Source organism: Dermacentor andersoni, chromosome 1 (genome assembly GCF_023375885.2).
Source record: "Dermacentor andersoni chromosome 1, qqDerAnde1_hic_scaffold, whole genome shotgun sequence".
NCBI classification, from domain to species: domain Eukaryota; kingdom Metazoa; phylum Arthropoda; class Arachnida; order Ixodida; family Ixodidae; genus Dermacentor; species Dermacentor andersoni.
In genome coordinates, this window is record NC_092814.1 from 122,655,534 (window position 1) to 122,670,937 (window position 15,404).

The 15,404-nt window shown below is 43.3% G+C and overlaps 1 protein-coding gene across 1 annotated transcript in view; it reads left to right on the plus strand.

Moving 5' to 3' along the window:
• LOC140217346 (nose resistant to fluoxetine protein 6-like) overlaps window positions 1-12,277 on the plus strand; it is a 28,483-nt gene extending 16,206 nt beyond the window's left edge. Inside the window, exons 2-4 of the mRNA XM_072287875.1 lie at window positions 7,925-8,145; window positions 12,075-12,191; window positions 12,272-12,277. Of these exons, the coding sequence (XP_072143976.1) occupies window positions 7,925-8,145; window positions 12,075-12,191; window positions 12,272-12,277 (344 nt within the window). The remainder of the gene's footprint in view (window positions 1-7,924; window positions 8,146-12,074; window positions 12,192-12,271) is intronic.
• Window positions 12,278-15,404: the final 3,127 nt, after the last annotated feature.

Consider the following 15,404-nt stretch of genomic DNA (forward strand, 5'->3'; position numbering starts at 1 on the left):
AAGGTCTAAGTGCTGGCGCGCGCGCACATTAATAATAAAAAAAAGAAAACTGAAGGGGAATATAAGCAAAAAAAAAAACTATGAATAAAAAAGAACCAGCTTGAAAAGAAGACTGTACATACAATAAGGCGCAAGGCAAATACAAAAGAAAAGATGAGAGGAATGGCAGTTGAGCAATCTGTGAAACTATGACACAACAACGCAAAGCTCGGAAAAGAACAATGACAGCGAGTTATGAAAAAATATCGATACCATGAAAATAAGTGTTATAAAGACTCAGTATTCTGTGAACGGTTGAGTGTTGGTGATGACAGGCAGGAACACGTAAAGGTCTATGTTCTGTGGTGATCTTATGCAGAGTACGAAACATGATAAAAGTGAGGAGTTCGGGGCAGGTAACGACACCATGAAAGAGTTTGAAAAGAAACAGAAAGTAAGTGCGATTAGGTCAGTAGCGATGTAAAGGCAATGACAATAATCCAACAGTGCTAGAGCAAGGTGCAGTGTCAGTTTTAGCAAAGCGGTGATTATATATGCTTGGAAACTTTTTCTGGACCTGATCTGACCTGGCAACGTATAACACCCGAACTCTCGCGAGTGAAGCTTGCTTATCAGGACTCTTTGAGGTACTATCAGGCATTTCTTGGGATATCATTGGCCTTAGCGAGGTTAGAACTGGTCAGGCTTATACTGTGCTGACTAACGGCCACGTTCTCTGCTGTAGAGGACTCCCAGATAAGAAGCAATACGGGGTAGCATTCCTAATTCATAAGGAGATAGCGGGCAACATTAACGAATTATACAGCATTAATGAAAGGGTAGCAGTAGTCGTAATAAAATTCAATAAGAGTTATAGAATAAGGGTAGTAAAAGCCTACGCTACAACCTCCATTCATGATGATGATAAAATAGATCAGTTTTATGAAGATGTTGAATTAGCGATGAGAAAAGTGCAAACTCAGTATACTGTAGTAATGGGCGACTTCAATGCAAAAGTGGGAGAAAAGCAGGCTGGTGAACAAGCAATTGGCAACTACGGCGTCTATTCTAGGAACGCTAGAGGAGAGATGCTGGTAGGATTCGCAGCAGAAAGGAATAAGCTTCGAATAATGAACACTTTTTTCAGGAAGCGTAGCAACAGAAAGTGGACCTGGAAAAGCCCTAATGGTGAAACAAGAAATGAAATTGGCTTCATACTTTCTGCTGATCCCAGCATAGTGCAGGATGTAGAAGTGATAGGTATGGTAAAGTGCAGTGATCATAGGTTAGTGAGGGCTAGGATTCACCTTAATTTGAAGAGAGAAAGAGCAAAATTGGTCAAGAAGAAACAGACCAACCTAGACTCAGTAAGGGTAAAAGCGGACCAATTCAGGCTGGTACTTGCAAGCAAATAGTCAACCTTAGAACAGAGAGATGAAGATGACATAGAGGTAATGAATGAAACCGTAACTAGGCTGACTTCAGAGGCAGGAATTGAAGTGGGAGGCAAGGCACCAAGGCAACCAGTAGGCAAGCTCTCCCAAGTAATTAAGGACCTAATAAAGAAACGACAAAGAATGAAAGTGTCCACCTAAAGATATAAGATAGAATTCGCGGAACTGTCAGAACTGATCAACAAGGAGAAAATAAGGGATATTCGAAACTATAACGTGTGAAAGACTGTGGAAGCTGTAAAAAAATGGACGCACCATGAAATAAGTGAGAAGGACACTTGGCATAGGATCAAGCAAGATATATGCACTGAAAGATGAGCAAGGTAATATCAGCAGCATTCTCGAAGATACACTAAAAGCAGCGGAAGAATTCTATACTGACCTGTACAGTACCCAGAGCTACCACGGTACGTCCATTCGAAGTAGTAATTAACAGGATACAGAGGCTCCTTCTATAACTACCGATAAAGTTAGAAGGGCCTTGCAAGACATGGAATGGTGAAAAAAGGCAGGAGAAAATGGAATAACAGTCGATTTCATCAAAGATGGAGGAGACATAATGCTTTAAAAACTGGCGGCCCTTTATACGAACTGTCTATCAACTTCAAGGGTTCCAGAAAACTGGAAGGATGCCAACATTACACTAATCCACAAAAAGTGAGACGTTAAAGAATTGAAGTATAATAAAATATAGGTCCATTAGCTTACTTCCAGTATTGTATATAATATTCACCAAAATAATCTCCAATAGAATAAGGGCAACACTGGACTTTAGCCGATCAAGGAAACAAGCAGGTTTCAGGGAGGGATACCCTACAATGGATCACATCGAAGTCATCAATCAGGTAATCGAGAAATCTGCAGAATACAATCAGCCTCTTTATATGGCTTTCATAGATTACAAAAAGGCATTTGATTCAGTAGAGATACCAGCAGTCATAGAGGCATAACGTAATCAAGGAGTACAGACCGCCTACGTAAATATCTTGGAAAATATCTCCAGAGATTCCACAGCTACCTTAATTCTCCACAAGAAAAGTAGGAAGATACCTATAAAGAACGGGGTCACACAGGGAGACACAATCTCTCCACTGCTATTCACTGCGTGCTTGGAAGAAGTATTCAAGCTATCAAAATGGGAAGGCTTAGGAGTGAGGATCGACGGCGAATATCTCAGCAACTTTTGTTTTGCAGATGACATTGTCCTGTTCAGCAACACTGCAGACGAGTTACAACAAATGATTGAGGACCTTAACAGAGAAAGTGTTAGAGTGGGGCTGAAGATTAATATGCAGAAGACAAAGATAATGACCAATAACCGGGCAAGGAAACGAGAATTCGGGATCGCCAGTCAGCCTCTAGAGTCTGTGAAGGAGTACGTTTACCTAGGTCAATTACTCACAGGGGACCCTAATCACGGGAAGAAAATTTACAAAAGAATAAAAATGGGTTGGAGCGCATACGGCAGACATTGTCAGATCCTGATTGGAAGCTTACCATTATCATTGAAAAGAAAGGCGTACAATCAGTGCATTTTACCGGTGCTATAACATATGGGCAGAAAATTGGAGACTCTCAAAGAAGCCCGTAAACAAGTTAATGACTGCGCAAAAAGTGATGGAACGAACAATGTTAAGGGTAACGTTAAGAGACAGAAAAATAGCGGTGTGGATAAAAGCGCAAACGGGGATAGCCGATATGCTCATTGACATTAAGTGAAAAAAATGGAGCTGGGCAGGTCGTAGGTTAGATAACCGGTGGACCATTAAGGTTACAGAATGGGTGCCAAAAGTAGGGAAGCACAGTCGAGTTCTTCAAAACCTCAGCTCGCACCATTAACTGAGCAAAGTGTATCTGCGATCCACCGGCTGCCCTCTAGCTCAGATAAGATTCCTGGAATCCTCGTCCGCTTCTCGAATCAATCGACTAGGGATCAATGGCTCGGTAAACGTAAGGCTTTGCCAACTGTTCAGAACGGCGCGTACATGATGGAAAACCTAACTACGCAAAACAGGGCCCTACTGAAGTTGGCTAAAGCATGGGCGCATGAGCACGATTTTTGCTATGCATGGCACCGAAGTGGCAAAGTTTTCGTTCGAAAAGAAGAGGGCGATCGCGCGCACTTGATAAAATGCCCCAGTGACCTTGCCAAACTAGTTTCCTGAATTCCTGGTGACTGTATTTGTATACGTCAACCATGTCTCGTGCTGATTGGGTGTGCCCTTCTGACTTGTTTAACTACTTTGGGCCTACACACAGAAATGGCGTAAAATGCGTTCATTTGAATTGTCAGTCTGCTTGCAATAAACATGATGAGCTCGACGCATTTCTTGGCAGTCTAAGCGTCTCTTTCGATTTTATCATGTTGTCAGAAACGTGGTACCACCAAAACTCGGCAGTTTGGCACCCTCCGAACTACAGATGCTTCACGCAGTCGAGGACGATTACACGTGGCGGTGGAGTTAGCATTCTGGTTCGAAACGAATTAGTAGTGCAGCGTATAGAAGATTTCTGTACAGTGACCAAAGATTATGAGGTCCTTTCAGTTATATGCTCAAATTTATTGGTTACTGTATGGTATAGGCCGCCTGATGGTAACATTGAGCGTTTTTTTCTCTTCCTTGAAAACTTCTTTACTTATATCTCTAATAATCACTATGAAGTTATTTGGGGTGGCGACTTTAATATTGACCTACTTGCATTAACCCCTTTGTGTGGTGACTTTAAGCTCTTGCTACATTCCTACGGTTTTTCAAATGTTATCTCGGTGCCGACAAGAGTGACCGGCCACACAGCCACCTGTATTGACTTATTTATTACTAATTTCCCTGAGTGCAACGCCAAAGCTGGTGTCTGTTCTTCTGTTCTGAGTGATCATATGCCTATTGTTTTCAGTGTAAACCGTAAAATTAAAAGATGTTCCCCATGTGAATATTCCACTCGGCTTATTACACTCTTGCGAATGCAGAAGTTTCGTGATGAACTGCGACATATTGACTGGAGTTAAATTTTTCAGTCAAAATGTGCTAACTTCGCGTATGAAACTTTCTTGTGCATTTTTTGTGTGCTCTACGATCGGCATTTTCCGACTCGTACTAAAACAAAGCGCTCCTCAAAGATAAGAAAACCGTGGATCACGGCAGAACTATTCCAAGAAATAAAATAAAAGAATACTCTATATAACAAGTTCATCGTGTCCCGTGACATGGCAGATCTAGCCACGTTTAAGAGATACCGTAACAAACTTAATAAGCAGCTGCGGCTTGCTAAGATTCGCTATAATAACAAATATTTTGAATCCTGTTCGAGCGATAGTAGGAAAATATGGAAGAAGGTCAATTCGCTACTCGGTCGTTCACCTGAAGCCCTACTCCCTGTTATTATTAAGAAAGACGGGGTTGATATTAGCCCTGAAATGTTACCTGATGTTTTTAATGATTATTTCACCAACATTAGTACGTTGCCCACAAATAGCAGTGCCTGCCGTTATATTAAAGACGCGCCTCATGACACCGTTTTTCTCCGGCCAACTGATGAAGGTGAACTTATCTGTATTTTTTTCAATTTAAAAGACAGTAGCACGTGTGATATAGATAACTTGCAGATGAAACCTGTTAAATATGTTAACGATGTAATTGCCCCAGTACTAACGAATATTTATAACCTTTCACTCGCTAAGGGTGTCTTCCCACGTAGAATGCAAGCTGCAAAAGTGTTAGCTTTATTCAAGAAAGGTGATAAATCAGCTATGTCCAACTACAGACCAATCTCTATACTCCCGATCTTTTCGAAAGCTTTAGAAAAAATAATTTTTATCCGTGTATCTAACTTCCTTGAAACTAAAAACCTCCTCACTGACTCGCAATATGCCTTTCGCAAACACAGATCGACTCAGCTTGCACTTCTTCAGCAGAAAGAATACATCTTACAAGATTTTGAGGACCGCCAGCTTACTTTAGGGGTATTTATTGATTTTAGTAAGGCATTCGACTCCATCAGTCATGAACTATTATTAAATAAACTTACCTGCTATGGTATCCGCGGTGTCGCCTTAAAATTATTTCGGTCATACTTGCAGCATAGATGCCAATATGTGTTCACTAACAACAAATCGTCCAAAATTTCTTCTGTTACGGCAGGTGTTCCCCAGGGCAGTATCCTTGGGCCTCTTCTGTTTAATCTTTACGTCAATGATCTCGTTAATATTGATCCCGATGCCAAATTCATAATCTATGCCGACGACACTACTGTCCTGTTTCCGTCCAATGATGCTTCGGAGCTAGTGTCAGTGGCTAACTCTTGTTTGGAAAAAATATATTTATGGTCTCTATAAAATGGTCTCAAGATCAACGATTATTATTATTATTATTATTATTATTATTATTATTATTATTATTATTATTATTATTATTATTATTATTATTATTATTATTATTATTATTGACTCCCTTGGCTTTGACGGGCCTGCGTTCTGATGTACGATTATTGTAAGATGGCAACAATAAATATTATTATTATTATTATTATTATTATTATTATTATTATTATTATTATTATTATTATTATTATTATTATTATTATTATTATTATTATTACTGACGGCTCCCACGCATATGTAGGGAATCGGTGATAAGCTAAGCTTTCTTTTCTGTTTACTGAAATGTCTTCAGTTCCTGTCTATGTAGGTCAGTGCGTCTCGCTCAATGAATTGTTTTTTTTTTTGTCCTTTAATTGCATTTGTTCATTTCACTTTTGTCTTCACACTCGGCTACTTCTCTTGAGGATTTCATTACTTCTCTGTAACCGACTTCAATTTTTGTTGCCGACATCATCTCCACTTCTCTGTAGCTGAACTCTCCTCCCTCATTGCACGCTTTAGTCCAATTTTGTTCAATTCTTTCTCTGCACTCTGCTGTTGCTGCGGGCTTAACTTTTTGCCTTTTGCTATACTTGTAAACTCGGGCACTTACCAAGTGGCACATACCAAGTTGCACATACCCAGTGACCCAGGTTGTCTGTTCAGAAACATACCCAGTGCCATGCGCCAATTCGCATATGCCAAGTGGCCCAAGTTTTGTTTTCGGAAACATATCCGGTGCCACGTGGCCATTTACACGTGCCAAGTGGCCCAAGTTGTTTATTCGTAAATATACGCAGTGCCATGTGCCCATTTGCGCATACCAAGTGGCCCAAGTTCTTTATTCGAGAACATACCCTGTACCATGTGCCTATTTGCACATACCTACTGGGCCAAGCTGCCTACTCGCAAACATGCCCAGTTCCACGTGCCCGTGTGCACGTATCTAGTAAAAGAAGACAGTAGAGGATTGCAGCTAGAAAGAATGATCATAGGAAAGTGCGATACTCGGAACAGAAAAAAGACAGCACGTTGTGAAAGTTGTCAACATCTCTATTCTGTGGAGAGGCGACTGTGTGATGAAAGAGTCACGAACATGGAAGGATCCCTGTCCTTGGTAATCTTCTGCGGAACCCGCAGTGAAACAGAAGCTAGTAGATGCGAACATGTAATCATTTGATGTGTAACTTTGTATAAAATGAGGGCGTCGGTACGACTACGTCTTGCAGCTAAATGGCGGAAAAGTAGGATAATTATTCAAACTTGAAAAGTTGTTGGTGTGCAAGGTCGGAAAACGATGTATATATATGGTCGTGTACTTTTTCTGTACACGCTCAATTAGTATGCCTTATGAATCTTGTCATTTGTATCTTGTATTTGAATCACATCACTGAGGCGTATTCATGTAATGGGAAGCATCAGAACGAGTACCGAGAGAAGGGCGTTTTCAGGCAAGAGCAGGTGTTGCCCTGACTGGAGGGCAGCTTGTAATAAAGATATGCACAGATGGCACCTGACGCCTGCTATACGTGTGCTTAGACGATAACAGAACGAGATGTAGCTATGAGGAAGTAATTGAATGTTATGTCTATGTTTAATTACATATTTTCTTCCTTTTACGTAGAATTCAGTACTCGCAAGCATATAGCCTAGCCTTCAGTGAAATTAAAGCTCCAACGCTAAATATTTCGGGAATGTTCGGGCTCGTAGTCGTTTCGTATTCTGGCTCTTTCAGAACAGTAGTTACCTTAAAGCTCCTTGTGGCCATTTTTTTACCTGATAATATGCGCTAATTAGGTAATTAGATGTTATAATTGGCATTCAATTGTGCATGTTAGAGAGCGAGTAATGAATTCAGAGAAGTGATACTCAGCTGTATATGATCCAAAGAAACCGAGTGCATCGAATGTGCTTAAAAGAGCGGAAATGGCGGCGAGGCGCAGGGGGGCGGTGAATGCCTAAATTACCTGCTCTTTTGCGACGCCACTGAAAGGAATGGCCGTGAAATCGTTAGCTTCTTTGCTAACGATTTGCTAACGAAGGAACGAGAGAGAGAAACGAAGTGGAGCGTGACTGCGTTCGCGCGTCCACTTTACACGCGCCAACTCTTTCTCGAACGATTTGTGGATCGCAGTTCTGGACTCCATGGGTCGGCCGCCGGCCGGTTTGCTGGAAGGTTCGAGTGGCGCCTTGGGGTCGTACGACGAATGCCTGTCCATCGCGGTGCCGGGCGCCGACGACGAGTCGACCGCCTTCCGGGGCCAGTACTGCACGCTGTACGTTAAGCCTGAACTGAACGACCAGTGGCTGGACGTGCTGCAGCGGTCCCTCGACCAGTACCCGCTGCCCGTCAGGGTAAGCCATGCGCTTCAGTGCGGGCTGCGCGCGTGCCGACCCATCGGCTTGGGGCGATAACACCACTGGAGGCTTCAGTACCGTTCGATGTTGAGCAAAGGTGACCTTGACGCGCAAGTAAAGGAAACGCATGGAGATGGTAAGGAATTGGGTGCTATACTGCTTGCTAGCTAGGCGTCGTAACAAGCGCGTACGGGTCAAACAACGACAAAAATACGTAATGCTTACGAAAAACACAAGTCGGTCTATCTGCATGTTGGCAAGAGGGATTTAGCAATAGCTGACACTGGGCAGCTTGGGAGCGTTAGTTATAGCGTACTATATATATATATATATATATATATATATACATATCCGTCCTGTATGCAAAAGTATCTCAGTCGATATTGAGATCTGCGCAGGCAAGCAGTCGCGTCCGCTACATCCTTGGTCATTTGTGTTTGCTATTTAATCTATAACTCGCTAAAAGCATGGATGGCAGCAAAAACAGAGGGCTCTTAAAATGAATACAGTGTCAAGTTTATATGGTAGAGTATGTACACATACTTCTTAAATAGCATATAAGTTACCTTTACCGAAGGCGCATAATTTAAGCACCAGAAAATTATTTTAAAGCGAAATACCAGTGGCGAAGACTCCAAATTGGTGGGATGGCTCACAGCGACGCCGACAGATTTTGGCGATGTCTGAACCAGGGCTGGGCAAAGATATTTGGCAATTGTACCCTGATACTATACAAGATACTCGGGCAACAAGTATTTGAGATACAAATACAAGATACTACCGCAATTATTTTATCCGATACGATACTTTCCATTTGTAGCTTAAGATACTTCGATACATTCGCAAATTTCTTATTATATATCTACACTATAATGTAGCAGCATGCGAATACGCACAAAAAATGTTTGCTTCGATATATCTTAACTCTGACCAACTTTGTTTCATTTCAATGAAATGTCTGTTACTATCTGGAAATTTTTGTCTTTGTTGCTCAAGGTATAATATTTTCATGTGTATAATATTTTCAACAACTTGTGGAAGCCACTATAGACGCAAGGCAGCCCCATTGCGTTCTTCAGACTTCGTAACAAAGCACCACGCAAGAGAAACTTCGATAACGACACTATAGCGGCGTCAGAATTTGCGCGAAAGACGCCGCACGTATTGGCGTACGTAGCACAGAATGGTGGCTTCGAGCAATTGTCATGGCACCGACGAAACTAAAAACAAAAAAAAATCAAGAAAAACAAAAAGTCGGCTGCGTGCAAGCGTTCGCGCGCTTGTTTTTGTCGAGACGGCACGAGCGCCACCACGTGACTCTGCTCCACCAATAGGGACGCGCAGACCTCACCGCCTGCCCTTACTGGAAGTCCCTGGCGAAGCGATAAAAAAATGTCGCTGCTTTTACTTTTATTTGGGTGGCGTAGTGGCAGCAGTATCAGCTTGAAAAGCGAAGTTCAGCCAAGTTTAGAGTTTTGCATGGTGATGTAGCGATAGCCCCCAGTATCTTGTATTTTGATATACACGATACATTCTTTCATGTATCCTAAATACAGATACTGATACACGTCTTGCTAGACGTATCATGATACAGATACAAGGTACCCAAAGAGTATCTAAGATAGTATATTTTAAATCGGTCAAGCTGTGCTTGAAGTAAAAGAAAACGAGTTTGTTTAATCATTTATTTATTTATTTATTTATTTATTTATTTATTTATTTATTTATGCTACGGTCTTATACAAGATCTTAGCAGCGTGGTACACATATACAGGGGGGGGGGGGGGGGGGGGCAGTTAAAAGTTTCCAAGTTTCACGCACAAGCAGGTACGTGTTGCCCTGACTGGAGGGCAGCTGGTAATAAAGATATGCACAGATGACATCTGACACCTGTTATACGTGTGGTTACACGATAACCGGGATAACAGAAATATATAGAGCTATATTGAAAGAATTTAACGTTATGTATATGTTTATTTACATATTTTCTTACTTTTACTTAGAATTCAGTAGTCACAAGCATATGGCCTAGCCTTCAGCGAAATTAAAGCTCCAATGCTAAAGGTTTCGGGAATATTTCGGGAACACTTGCAACGCGAACACGTTCACTTCGTGCGCACGTGGCGTGTCATGTATCAGATTATAAGAGCCCCAAGGTTTTCGCGAAGACGGGAAGGGACACTGTTTCTCACCACCCACAGCTTCTGAGTGCCAAAATTACTCCAGGAGCTCCGCAACTTGCTTGAGAGTGAACGTTGTCGAACACGCTGCGGCCTGGGAACTTTTGACCACCCCTGTACCTACAGAGAAAAGGAAGAGAAAATGGGGGAACTGCGTACAACTTAGAACACGTTGTTATGAAGTTATAAACAACATAACAGGCACCGCATTTACCTTAACCCAAGTACAAACAACGTATGAAAATAGTTAATCAGAAAAAAAAAGCAATGAAAGTACATCAAAGAACGGATAAAAAATTGAGAAACCCATATTAAAATACCTTTGTGGGTTTTTCTTGCACAAAAGAAAAGGTCATCCAACTGTCGACGCTAAAAAAGAAAAGAATTACGTACGTGGTGGTTAAAATGATTCAGTGACTAAATGTTGATTATATATCTCTATTCTGTCTCTTCTTCATGTCCACTAATCAATCATTTTGTATCTTATTCGTATATTGTTTCACGCACCTTGTCTTCTTTAGCGTTGACACTTGGTTGAGTCTTACTCTGTTTGACCAAGAGACCAAATAAACCGATCCTGGAGATAGTGCAGTGTGTGGTGCAGTGCGGTTCGTTTTCAACTATGTTCGGGTCAATTACGCCCGGACCGTTGGCTTTGCCTACTTTGGGACTAATACTCGCTTCTTCTGGGCACCACCGAAGCCTTCCAGACATCACTGCCTCGCGCGAGCATTGCTTAGTCCAAGCGGACTCACTCCATTTCCGTAAAGTGTGCCGTGCGGTGGCTTTGCCTTAATATGTCTATATCTACGGCGGTGCACCCTTTTCAGGGGTATAGTGCAATGTGGTTAATTTTCGACTATATTGGCGATTATTACGCGCGTACCGTTAGATTTAACCTACTCTTCGACTAATTCTCACTTTTTGATCACGACGCCGTAGCCTCCTGGCGGAGCCATGCGCGCGAGAGCATGATAACCTATGGCGAGATCCTCGCGTACTATCGTAAAGCCCGCCTCAAATACCGCCCTCCCGACAAGTCTCTCAACAAGCATCAAACAACCAGCGACGCGCACCTTTCTTACACCGTCCCTGTATCATCACATCTACCCCGATGCCTTCGCACCGAGCTGCAAAACATGCCACTCGTCACGTGCAGATCTCAACCACGTTATCTGGGCATGCCCCGCAGCACCACACCCCATCAAACACAGCACCAATCCTGCATTCTGAATCACCACACCCGATCAGTGGGGGGCCATGCTGCTCAATGAATGCCCGGAGGATCAAATCTGGGTTGTCCGGCTGGCCGATGACGCCACCAAGACTCAAGGTCTGGCCGCCGCCTGAGGAAGGGAGGCTCCGGTGGTGCTAGTCTCCCGGCCCCCACCTCCCTTGACCCCAGCAAGGACTATGAATAAAGTTCTCTCTCTCTCTTTCTCTCTCGCTTTTCAACTTATTGCAACCTATATTTTTATACATCTTGCGGCGTGCTTACGACGCTCAGGATGCGTGAAAGGGCCGATTCTTTTTCTTCTGAAAGTGGTTACAAGATACTCAGATTTCAGACACACCAAACTCGTGTGAAGTCAGCTAAGAAGGCCTTATCTTCAAAACGCCAACATACATGAAAGTATGCAACATTTTTCATTTCAGTGCCTCACTACGAGCACACAGTTGGGATGAGAATTCAGCCTTCGTTTTCTTTGCTAATAAATCACTGCTTGTTATTATTTTTTTTCGCAGAAACGCTTGCAGAATGTGACTCACCTGAAACAGTTTTATGGCCACTGGTTGGTGGGAGGAATGCGCCTCGGTGTCTGCTTGCCATCGCAGTGTTCTGGCAAAGACCTCAAGTACATGGTGGACAGGTGTAAGCAAGCACGCTTTCAAACGCCGGTTGCTCTCATGCTGCTCGCGGCCTTCTCTAAATTATGGCTGAGCAGTAAGGCAGTGCAGGACTTTGCGTTTTCTATGCGCAGTTGCCAAGCCGTTGAAGATAAACACGAAGGTTAGTGCCTGCGCTGTTGAGAAGGCCGTGACATTCACTAACCTGCAGCTGTCCATTATGTAAGTACGTTTCTTTGTTTCAAGCAATTGCATGAAGTTTTCAGGGAGAGAACCGAAAGTAACAGGTTAGGAGAGGGGGAGAGAAAGCGAGAAGAAATAACGCTAGAAGGCCCTACGGGGTCTTCAAGCTGATGTGAACGAAGTGTTATCGAATTCAGTGAACACAGTCCATTCCTTTTGAGGGATTGTGTTCACTAGCCGCCGTACTGGTGCCCGGCAGTCCTTACCCTTCTGCGTACGCATATCTATGTTTATGCAGTGTTGGTAAAAACCTGTGCTGGTTTCTATTTACCGTGCCCACAAGCCGCGCGCCGCTGGAGAGTGCTAGCACGTATCACGCAGAACCCTTAAGCGCCGTGTCTTATTTCACATACGGACCTTTGTTTCGCGACGCTAACGTGCATGTATGAGTTCGCCGGAAGAGCGATCCGCTGGGGAAGGAAGACCTCATATTTACGAGCGGCATCGTGCTGATCTTTTTTTTTTTTTGTGCCTGTAAGTGTTATCATGCCATTCATAATTTTATCTAATCATTCTGCGATCACTTCATCGAATATGGCATTATTTATAGCTCCGAGAAGTGAATAGGATGTAGAATGTGTGCCTTTGTCCGTGAGTCCGGCGTCGTCTGCCTACTGTGATGGTCGCTCTCGGGAGCGACTATTCAGCGACAATTTTAAGCAGCCCAATCCCATGCCTTCCTTAATAACCTTTTCACCGATTTGGCCCAAAATCCATTCTATGTCGAAAGTAGGTGATCCACCCAATTTTCATTTATTATTTTCACAATTGTTTTAGGAGCGAACACCTGCTGTTAGCTGTCATAGGAAACGAACATTTACCCCCAAGAAGCTGTAGTGCCAAGTCAGAGGAAATCATCTCGTTCGGTGTAGCTCATATTTTTTTTCGGGGCACATTGACGCATATTGCCGTTTGCCACATATGCAATATGCACCTTTCAGCAGGAAAACCACATTCGGTGTACGTACGAATCGTACGTGTGACATAAAATAACTGGCGCTTGTCCACCCGTCTGATTTAGTCAGAACAACTAATTCTGTTTACTTTAGTTTATTTTTTATTTTATGCTAGGATTTCACTGTACACGAGTTAGCCCGCATATATGGGTACGTTGACCCTGCATTGCGCGCGCGTACGCGCGCATACAGGGTGTTCAAAATTAAGCTTTATGGTTTTCTTAAAATTAGGCACTGGTAAGCACGCGAAGACCACCGGTGCAAATAAGTTATTTGGCCAGGGGGGCACAAAGTGAGATGATAATTGTCGCTGTCAGCAGCCCAATTAACTAAAATTGAGTAATTAACTTTTTGTTGATTGCAGTAAGTGGCAATGTTTGTATTGAAAAGTTAGAGGTAGTCGTGCTTCTACAGAGTATCAGTCGCAATAATTCTTCTAGCGTGTCTGTGCTCCGAGATATCCGACTCCAAAATTTTAATTGTCGTTCGCATGATTTTGTCGTTCGCAAAAGAATAGGATTGGCGCGAAGCTCCTCCCTGATGTAACACGGCTGTTACTTACGTGCGGCGTTTAGTCTGACAACGCGGCGGAGGCGTTGGCAACTATGATAACTGTCCCCCTTCCTCTCTCGGCTGGCGAAATAAAAAATCGAAGAACCCGGAACCGCTGTCGTAACACGCGACCGCGCAGCCTGTAACGATGGCGGCAGCTGCCATGCCGGAGAAGCCGGGGGGGGGGGGGGGGCAGTGCGCGTGCGTAATGGTGACTAGACGAGCGGGCATGGTCCTTGCCTTGGCTACGCAAATAAAGTGAACTGCTGGTTTCCAAGTACTGTAAGTTTTATGGAAATCAAGAGCAACAACTGCACGGCACACCGCGCTGTCATATCTTTATTTCGCCTGCCGAGAGGGGAAGGGTAACAGTTATCATCTTTGCCTATGCCTCCGCCCTGTTGTCAGACTAAACGCCGCACGCAACAGCCGCGTCACTTCAGGGAGGAGCTTTGCGCCGATCGTCACTCTCTTGCATGCGTAATCATGCGAACGACAATTAAAATTTGGAGTCAGATATGTCGCAGCACAGACATACTAGAATAATTCTTCCAAGTGAAACTGTGTGGAAACACGACTGCCTCTAACTTTTGAATACAAACATACCCACTTACTGCAGTCAATAAAAAGTTAATTATTCAATTTTACTTAATTGGGCAGCTGACAGGGGTAATTATCATCTCACTTTGTGTCCCCCTGGCCACATAACTTATTTGCACAGGTGGTCTTCGCGTGCCTCCCAGTGCCTAACTTTAAGAAATGCATAAAGCTTAATTTTGAACACCCGGTATAGTGTAGCCTAATCGAACAGCGAGTGCGGTTGTTACGCGACAGTTTGTACGAATTATGGTCAAACGGTCTTGGCGCATTTTCTAAGCGGCTTTCAGAAGATTTCTCAAGAAATATAAAGTTTAATGGAAGATGAGAAAACATTCCTTTCGTTGCGTTGTGCACATCGTCATCAAATTAAGGAGCGAGTGCTCTTCCGATGGAACCTCAAAACAGCGTCAGACGTTGCGGCTCACGCGGTCTCGCAGCAGCTGGCAGCACGGCGGGGCATGAACGTCGGAAACCGTTCGCGTAGTGCGCCGCCGAACCGTGAGCACAGGCCGCGTGGAAAACTTTATCCTTGGAGAGGAGTATGTGCATTTTCACTAATGTAAGCCTAGCATTCCAGAGAGCCCAAACGGGAACTGTGTTTTGGCTTCGGGGACACTTTTCCTAAATTTTCTGTCCTCGCTTCCCATTTACAGATGCGTGTTGAGTGTTCTCGGTTTACTCTTGCTGTCAGCAACTATCTTGGAATTATGGCTGATATTTCTTCACGGAGGATCCAAGAAGCACCTGGAGAAACGTGAGCTCAATACTTGCAACTCCACTTACTTTCTTTTGGTATCTGGTAATGTTTGCATTGAACTTTTGATTACTTGCTGTTGCGTCTTCCATAATTAGATAATTCAAACGAAGCTTACGAAAT